This window comes from Zerene cesonia, chromosome 25, assembly GCF_012273895.1.
Source record: "Zerene cesonia ecotype Mississippi chromosome 25, Zerene_cesonia_1.1, whole genome shotgun sequence".
NCBI lineage: Eukaryota > Metazoa > Arthropoda > Insecta > Lepidoptera > Pieridae > Zerene > Zerene cesonia.
In genome coordinates, this window is record NC_052126.1 from 5,471,800 (window position 1) to 5,480,940 (window position 9,141).

Genomic DNA, 9,141 nt, shown 5'->3' on the forward strand with positions numbered 1-9,141 from the left:
ATTGAAGGTGCAGTAATCAATGAATGTGGCAGGCTTTTTTGTAAATGTGAACTGTGTCCTTTGTTGGAAATTCATAATAAATAAATAAATAAATAAATAAATAAATAAATAAATAAATAAACTCAACAGGTTCCCAACCTGCTGAATGACAGCGACGTTTATTGATGCATAATGAATGAATGATTGCAAAAAAAGACCCCAAAAACTCACAGCTTCCCAGCCTGCTGAATAACAACGACGTCCATTGATGCGTGATGAATTAAAAAAAAATTCACAAAACTCACAGCTTCCCAGCCTGCTGAACCACAGCGGCGTTCTCGAAGTTATCAGCGAGCACTGTAAACAGCACGTCGCCGCCGCGCTCCGCCACCGCGGCGCACAGCTCGTGCCGCACCAGCAGGCTCGCCGACGTCAGCATCAGCTCCGAGACCAGCGGCGGCTTTGTGTTCTCTGCGGTGGGATAAAAAAATCAAAAAAAAAATACCAAAAAATCCAAAAAATTTCGAAAAAATACCAAATTCCGTCACTTTTGAGAACCTTTCTTTTTTATTCATTTACATACATAACTGATCCCTTTTACATACACCTGTGTGTGTGTGTATATGTTTATGTGTGATAGGGAAGCTCTTGACTACCATCTCGCCTGCTGGTAAGCGTAGATTTAGTCTAAAGTCGAAGGTACCTGTTCACTCTACCTTTGAATATCTTTCACAAAAACACCCACTCAGAGCATTCGACTGTTCAATTGTACAGTTTAAATAGAAGACCTTTCAACAGAAGCGTCAGTGGTTCCAGCAAGTGCAGGCCGAGCTCTCGCGCCCTCTCGTGCGCTTTGCCGAACTCCAAGCGGATGTCGTCGTCCAACGTTAGCCGTCGGATTACTTGTAGTGTTTCGCTCAATAGCTGAAACGAAATGTGGATGTTTTTTTAACTTGTTGACAGATGTGAAACGCGATTTCAGTATATTATTCAAGTAATCAACTCAAGTTGATGCATTGATCTCTTAAAATTATACTAGCTGTGACCCGCGGTTGAAACCGCGTAAGCGTGCTGGGTAACCGTATCCCGTAGGAATATCGATATAAAAAGTGCCTATTTGTGTTTTCAGTTGTCCAGCTATCTACGAAGCAAAATAGTATTATTATTCACCAATAGATGTCAGGAAAAAAAAAACACGAATAAAACACGAATATGACATTTTCTAAAAAAAAATCCTAGCTAGATCGATTTATCGCCCCCGAAACCCCCTGTATACTAAATTTCATGAAAATCGTTGGAGCCGATTCCGGGATTCCAATTATATATATATATATATATATATATATATATATATATATATATATATATATATTTCTTGGATGATTTCTTGGATGATTCTGTCGGACTTTTGTTACATTTATTTATTTAATACTTTATTGCACACACAGAAGATAGAGAAATACAGAAAGAACAACAACATGTACAAATCGCTGTCTTATCGCTAGGCAGTGATCTCTTCCAGACTACCAAATGCAATGCATAGGAAGAGATATTTAAGGGAGGTGGGTGAGAAAATAATAAGCCAACAGAAGAAGTGAACTGGGAACTAAACTGTCATTTATTCATATAAAATAAATAACAAAAATTATCATTTCACAACTCATAATTTCAGTGTATTCTACCCCAAAATCTGTAAAAAGTCATTTGAATTCAGAACCTCTTGAATATTTGGGATGTAATAAATTTATAAATAAGAGAAAATGGTTGAAAACGAATATATTATTCATACATATTGTTTGTATATATACCGGCATATATTGAAACCATATCAATAAAGGATATATTAATTTTACCTTTATGTTTCCTTTGATTTTCAGCAGTGTTTTTAAATTCTCAATAATGTCTTTTGCGAATATCTTCTGCCTGTTTATTTCGTGTTTCAGACAACACACACTTATCCATTTCAGTGTTGCTATCAATATTTCCTGGTTCTCCACATTATCTAATATGCTGAAAATTAAATAATTAATAGTAAAACAGTTTACAGAGCTTCAAATCCTTTAGCTATGGATTTTCAAACAATGCGTCAAATACATATATTGATTTTTGGCTTTTACTCCATAACTCTGTTAGTTTTTTAACCAATTGATAAGATTCTTTTTGAAGTGAAACTTCTTTAGAATCGTTGTGATTTCAAACCTGATGCAACAGAAAAAACAACAGGTAAGAGACACAAATACAAAAATGTGTAGAATGAAGCCAGCAAAGAATGAGACAAATATACATACTATTTTAGATTAACGTTCTCTCCTCTTTGTTAAATATATGCATCTCATTCTTTTGTCGATTTACTGAAGTTTCACTTCTATCGTGTGTGAATCGCACACACACCTTTTTCATGTTTGATAGGAAATTGTTTTTATTTAGTCCCATTTTAGAATCTAGAGAAATAAAAAGTTCGTGATTGAGCAATGGTTGGCACAGTCATAACATGGCATTGAAGAAGCTATTGAAAGCTTCTTTTTTATGGAACCCGAGTGACGCGAGTCCGACCTGAACTTGACCAATTTTATTTACATAATTCTTATACAATAAGAACTAATTTTAATCCGATTTCAAAAAAGGAGAAGATTCTTAATTGGACTGTTATTTTTTTGTGTTTGTTACCTCTCATATCTTTTTACTAGGTGAACCGATTTTGATGATTCTTTTTTTGAATAAGAAAACTGGTCCATCTGTGGTCACATTTGAATTTAGTTCTGCCACTTTGGCTTAATTTACACAGCATATATAAAAATTAGTTTCTCAAAAACATACCTTTTAATTAAATCTATCCCTTTCGATTCAAGTAAGTCCGGCTGACTGTCCATAAGTGCTATTAAACTTGCTAAAACTCTCTTAAGAAATGCAATCTCTTCTTTTTCATTGGGTGATTGTATGTATGAATTGTAGGAGGCACTTAATAATTCTAGAAGTATGTTATATGCCCCTTCCTTCCCTGCTCTCACTCTATGTGCTATGTCTTTGTTGCATTCAGCCTGTCATCATATAAAAGTAATTCAATTGTTAAATTTAAAAAAGTCATGTAAATTATAAAGAAAATTTATGGAAATAAACTGTTTTCAAAAATTATTATACCCCTTAGTGGATATTACAGAAATTTTATAACATTTTGATGGTGTATAAAATTTAATATTATGTTATAAGATTAGTGAAACTTCACTAACTCCATTTAAACTTATTCTGTACTTCTTTTAACATTTGCAATATTTTAAGAGACAAACACAAGAAATTACTATATTAAGAGTGTTTACATATAACTATAAAATTCTTAGGAACACTTTAACTGTACCGATAATTGTAAATACTGATATTCCTGCCTGCCTGTGTCATTCTATTAAATTATAATTTAAATTAAGCATACATTTATTATAAATTAAATGAACACATACTATTAACACATCAAGTTCCTTTGATATTGCTTCATTATGATTTTTTGGTAATTCCTTCAATTTTGATACAGTTACACTCACTAAATGATTATCACCTGCACCCAGGCTCAAATCCCGAATGATATTTGACAAGTCCACACCCTGAAAAAAGTACTAAATTTAAAAGTTTGTACTATAGGTACTAAATATTATGTTTTTCTTCATTGAAATTGAAAGAACGAAAAGCTTGTAGTAATTAAGGCAAAAAAAATACAATAAAAAAATTAAAGAAAAAAGCAAAAAAGAAATACTAAAAAAATGCTGATGCGAGTCCTTTGTCATAAAGGGGACCAACTAAGTACATTATATATACTTAAAGTATCAGTAACACCAGTTACATGAACTTTTCATATAAAGAAGCAAATAAACATAATACCTGAGCTTCAAATTGTGCTACTGCTTCTTTTATAGCATCTTCAGGTGCCATATCGAATTCTTCAATATTCTCCCGCACCACTTCGTCATACGTTTCCTGACTTATTATACGAACCATTTTCAAAGTTAAGTATCAATAACTGTAAATTTTTCTGTTATTTGCAGATTAATTTCGCTAAAATAAATTCATTTATCAACAGCAGGAATTTGAAAGCCGATCAAACAGTTTGACACTTGACTGCTTGATTCATCTGTTAAAAAAAAGCAAAAGTGTAATTGTCATTGTCATTGTCACTAAACACATGTTCATGCACATATTATTGCAAAATATATTGAAGACGTATTGCAAAATACAGTTATTGTGAATTAGCTGTTATGTTGGTATAAGATGTAATAAAATTGCTTCAATAAGATATGAAAAATTGATTCATATATTTTTATTATAGTATGTGTATCCACTTTTTATTAACATTTTACTTTGACAGTGACGGTAATCTGATGGTTCTGTGTTTCGCTGGACGATCTTTAAATTTAAACACGATTACATATAAATACGAATCCATTATCTTTAAATAATAAAAATCTTTAAATCCAGTAACTAATAAAGTCATAATTCATAAAATAGTAGGTTTGAGTAACATACTAGTCATTGTCTCTTAAAAATAATTTGCTTTTAGAATATTACAGTAACGTTCCACTTTGCAATCATTGTTACATGGATGACGCATACCCTATACAAAAGCAGTGAATAAATGTTATGTGTAAATTCAGATTCTCTAATCTCTATGCGTAATTAGTTCAATCTTGTGATAGAGGGTTTTGTTTTCATCTAGCGTAATAAGAACTAAACAAAATGAGTTTCCTTGGTAAGCTCTTCGGAGGCAAGAAAGAGGAGAAGGGACCAACAACACACGAAGCTATACAGAAATTACGTGAGACTGAAGAGCTGTTAATCAAAAAACAGGAGTTTCTAGAGAAGAAAATAGAAGGAGAAATACAAACGGCTAGAAAAAATGGCACTAAAAATAAAAGGGGTTAGTAATGACTATAAATTCTTTTCTCTGAAATCAAGATCATGCTGACGTCTTTTTCCTTATAATAGCTATATATACTATGTCGTATGTGCTTTGTTGACATCCGTATCGCTATTCTTTGTAGGTGTCCTATCTAAATCCAACCTACATACAGATGAAATTATGTTTAATATCATCCTCTAATCTAAATCAGCATTGTTTAATTTTAAATGTTTTGCCTTGTATTAAAAGTAAAACAAGAATGAGTCATAATTGGAAAACAATTATTTTGTTATTTGTGTTTATAAATGTGACTCGGTCCTTAACTATTACATATCATTGCTGTCTATAGATATATATGTAAATAAATAAATAAAATCAAATAAATATTCTATTAAATTAAAATAAATGACCTTGATGAATTATTTAGTCCTAAATGGATCATGTATATCATGTATTATGCTCATTTTCTTAATAATGTCCATATTTGTTGAATCATTTTACTCACTTTAATTTTATAGCAGTTTAGTGAATGTGAACATTAGTGAGCAACTTAAAAATTGATAATAAATAGATTGTATCTATAAGGTTCGCTTGCATGGTCAATGTAAGTTTTCATGGTGAAAACTTACATCCCCTGTTTTTTCCCCTAAGGGGTAGAATATATCCAAATTCTTTCTTAGCAGACTTTATAGCAGCTATCTGCATGTCAAAATTTCAGCTTGTTTGTTAGTTTGGGCTGTGCTTTGATAGATCAATCAGTCCCCTTCAAGCTCCACTTTTTTTAGCTGATAAGTATGACATTTGACATAGGTAATTTGTCTTTTCGGTATTCCCTATGAAACATGAACTATGCGGCTTAAACCAGAGTATATTTTTTCCTTTTATCAGTTAAAAATTCATTGCTCCTTTTGAATTTCGTATAACAGCGGCGATCGCTGCGCTGAAACGTAAGAAACGTTACGAGAAACAGCTGACACAGATTGACGGGACGCTCACACAAATCGAGGCGCAGAGAGAGGCGCTGGAGGGCGCCAACACTAATGCCCAAGTATTGAATACTATGCGGGAAGCGGCAAATGCAATGAAATTGGCGCATAAGGATATGTGAGTATTTTTTTCTCTATTATGTCATTGCAGGCTACCAAGCTTATGGTTCGTCAGATGGTAAGTGATCGCCACCGGCCATGAACACAGAGTACCTCTGCTGATGCGTAACCCATTGTTAAGGGGTAAGGGAAAAAGAAGGGATTGAGTACTGGAATAAAGCAATGGACTGTGACAGGTCATGAAAAGGAAACAGGCTTCCAATACACATAGATGTTTTAACATTATCTTCATGTGACTGGACAGTTTCAGTTGAATGTTAGTGTAACAGAGCGGCTCTGATTGCAGAGATTTGTATGTTATTGTTACATTAGGATGTATGCGATTTCTGATGGAGTGTCGTAAGATGTTCTACTTCCACTCTCAAATTCTATGTAATTTCTGATTCAACTTGTAACTCAGATCAGTCTGTGTTTTTAGGTGTCCATATCATAGCAAGTTAGGTTCATTAGTTCATTACACAATGGTTTGTTCGTTGGCCTCGTTCGTTGTTATACTTAATATGGCATTGTTCTAATCTTAAATTCAACAAAATTCAATCCCATTTCCAGCGACGTGGACAAAGTGCACGATATAATGGACGACATCGCCGAACAGCACGACATCTCGCGTGAGATCACGGAGGCGATCAGCAACAACGTGGCGTTCCCCAACGACATCGATGAGGACGAACTCGAGAGGGAGCTGGAGGAGTTGGAGCAGGTATGCGCTTTGTTTTGTTTTGTAATAATAATAATAAGTCTTTATTCATCATCATCAGCCCATATATGTTCCCACTGCCATTACAATCCATCCTCACAAAATAAGCATAAGGACAGTCAATAAATCCTTACATATAGAAATTATCCCTCCAAAAACTTCAATTATATCACATTCATGATAAACCTTTTTAAGGACAATTGATAAAATCCTGACATAATAAAATTTCTGTTTAAATCTGTCAAACCCCTAACTAATGGCCACTATCACATTTCCAGGAGGAACTAGACAAGGAAATGATTGGTATCAACGTACCATCGGACAACCTACCAGACGTTCCTACCGCAGAGCTGGCCACCGATAAGCCCAAACCTAGCAAATCTAAGGAGACTGGTGAGAAATTTGTATCTGATATATGTTCGGTGCTTGTTCATTTTAATATGGGTGTTAAAAACCTAACGTAACTTCCCACCGTGCTTTGTTGTGTATGAAGATGAGCTGGATTCATGAAACATGTATAAGAAAGAATGAAATTTATTGTCAACTATAGTCTTCCTCAATGATTGGACTATCTTACACTGAAAGAATTTATCAAATCGGACCAAAAGTTCCTGAGATTAGTGCGTTCAAACGAACATATAAACAAACGAACTCTTCAGCTTTATAATATTAGTATAGATTAAAACGCACGAAAACTGCAAATAAACAGCAAGATTAAAGATTATCCGTCTCTCTCTCGCACTTAACCCGAAAATAGAACGATTGTGCTTAGATTCGTCATTAGAAAGAGACAGATAGCGTACCTCGATGTTCTCTCTGTCTCTAAACGACATTTCGTTGTAAATAGTTGTTATGTTGCGTTATCTACTTTATAATGCTTCAGTTGGTTTTTAATCTTTATTTTTTTTCAGAGGACGACAAAGAATTCGCGCTTCTACAATCCTGGGCTACATAAGAAACTCAATATTATTGTGCTTGTGATAAAATGCAATTCATAATTAAACTGGCATGCATACTGCTTAAATAATTTCTCAGTATATAATATCTGTTATAGGGATTGTACATTGTTCATATAAGAATTTGTTTAGTAATAAAAAAATATTTTTTTTAATGTTTTCGTTTTTTATATCCGCTATCGATATTAGACGTAAGGCTCATCTTATGATTAATAAATAATATGATATTTTCGTTCATAGTGTCGAATTTAATTGTGTATATGTTCAATTGTTGTATTTTATTGTTTTAATATTTATCACAATATAATGTATGATTAATTTTATTTTTAATTATCACGTTTTCTTTTCCCAAGTTGGCTTCTAATTAACGGACTAATAATTCATAATTTAACTTATTCTTAAATTGTTATGAATATGAAATATATTGATTAAAGACTAGTAAAATCTGCATTGGTTATGAAATGGAGATATTCTATTGGTCAATTTATTAGAGAGCAATTTTGCTGTCACGCGATTGGCTTGTTTCAAACTAACTGCCTTTGAATATTTACTTGTTATATTTTTTAAATTATAGTAGAATTTTGTGAGCGATTCTCACAAATGTTTTTTATCAATAAAAATGTGACGGAATCACGCGATTTTAATTGTTGAGTTTATTGAACTCCTTTTGAAATTATCCAGTCACTAAAAGATTCCAGATGAAGGTGTTTTTCGAATTTGAATACATTATAATCCAAGTATTGAAAAAGTTAAAGCCATTTGATGCATTTTTCATCACAGTATCTTCTAATCTACATTTTTTATATGTGGATAATAAAGAAGGTATTCGGAATAAATGGCGGTTAATTATAGCTAATCCAAAACATAATCAACTGGTTTATTTTTTAAATTTCGAATGTTGTTTTTTTTTTTTCAAAGGCTAAAACGTTCGTCTATTTATGCATTATGTTGGTTTAAGATTAAGGCTATATGTTGAGTCGTTTGTATAATATGCCTTATAAATTCATAATTAAATATACAATAATATTTTAGTCTAAGCATTTGTGTGTTTTATTGATAGAGCCTAAATGGTTCTAATATAAAACCTGTGAATTATTTTTTTATGTTTATGGCCAATATATGGTAATGTTTGCAAAAGAATACTATTTATGTTTAATTAACGAAAGGAAAATCAATTTATCTTTTAATGATTCACCGAAAATTAAAATATTTTTCTATAGCATTTAAATTTTATAGCAAAAATAATTTTTTCCGACAAAAAACCGTCACCGACTTTATCAGCAGGGGGATACCACTCGTATAGAAGAGAATTCTATAATGCGACCAAATGGCAGCAATTTCCAATCAAACACAAAAAAAAACACGTAGATCCGTTGAAAACCCATGGAGCAATCGAGTCAAAAAAAAGTACAATTATATTGAGAACTTCTTTCGTTTTTGATGTGGGTAAAAAAAATAAAGTTAATAATATCATATTACAAATCAAGGCTATAAAAACAACACAGAATAAACCTAACATAA

General features: G+C 32.5%; 2 protein-coding genes across 2 annotated transcripts in view; one reads left to right on the forward strand and one right to left on the reverse strand.

Annotated features, from left to right (window-relative positions):
* LOC119836770 (armadillo repeat-containing protein 6 homolog) overlaps nucleotides 1–4,092 on the reverse strand; it is a 9,445-nt gene extending 5,353 nt beyond the window's left edge. Inside the window, exons 1-6 of the mRNA XM_038362228.1 lie at nucleotides 3,847–4,092; nucleotides 3,432–3,572; nucleotides 2,797–3,017; nucleotides 1,833–1,989; nucleotides 768–903; nucleotides 285–450 (exon numbers count right to left, since the gene is read on the reverse strand). Of these exons, the coding sequence (XP_038218156.1) occupies nucleotides 285–450; nucleotides 768–903; nucleotides 1,833–1,989; nucleotides 2,797–3,017; nucleotides 3,432–3,572; nucleotides 3,847–3,963 (938 nt within the window). The 5' untranslated portion in view covers nucleotides 3,964–4,092. The remainder of the gene's footprint in view (nucleotides 1–284; nucleotides 451–767; nucleotides 904–1,832; nucleotides 1,990–2,796; nucleotides 3,018–3,431; nucleotides 3,573–3,846) is intronic.
* Nucleotides 4,093–4,546: 454 nt separating this feature from the next.
* LOC119836739 (charged multivesicular body protein 4b) lies at nucleotides 4,547–8,651 on the forward strand. The gene is made up of 5 exons (XM_038362186.1): nucleotides 4,547–4,879; nucleotides 5,788–5,965; nucleotides 6,517–6,667; nucleotides 6,943–7,057; nucleotides 7,576–8,651. Exons 1-5 carry the CDS (start codon nucleotides 4,699–4,701, stop codon nucleotides 7,617–7,619), a joined length of 669 nt encoding a protein of 222 aa, XP_038218114.1. The 5' UTR covers nucleotides 4,547–4,698; the 3' UTR covers nucleotides 7,620–8,651.
* The last annotated feature ends 490 nt before the right edge of the window (nucleotides 8,652–9,141 follow it).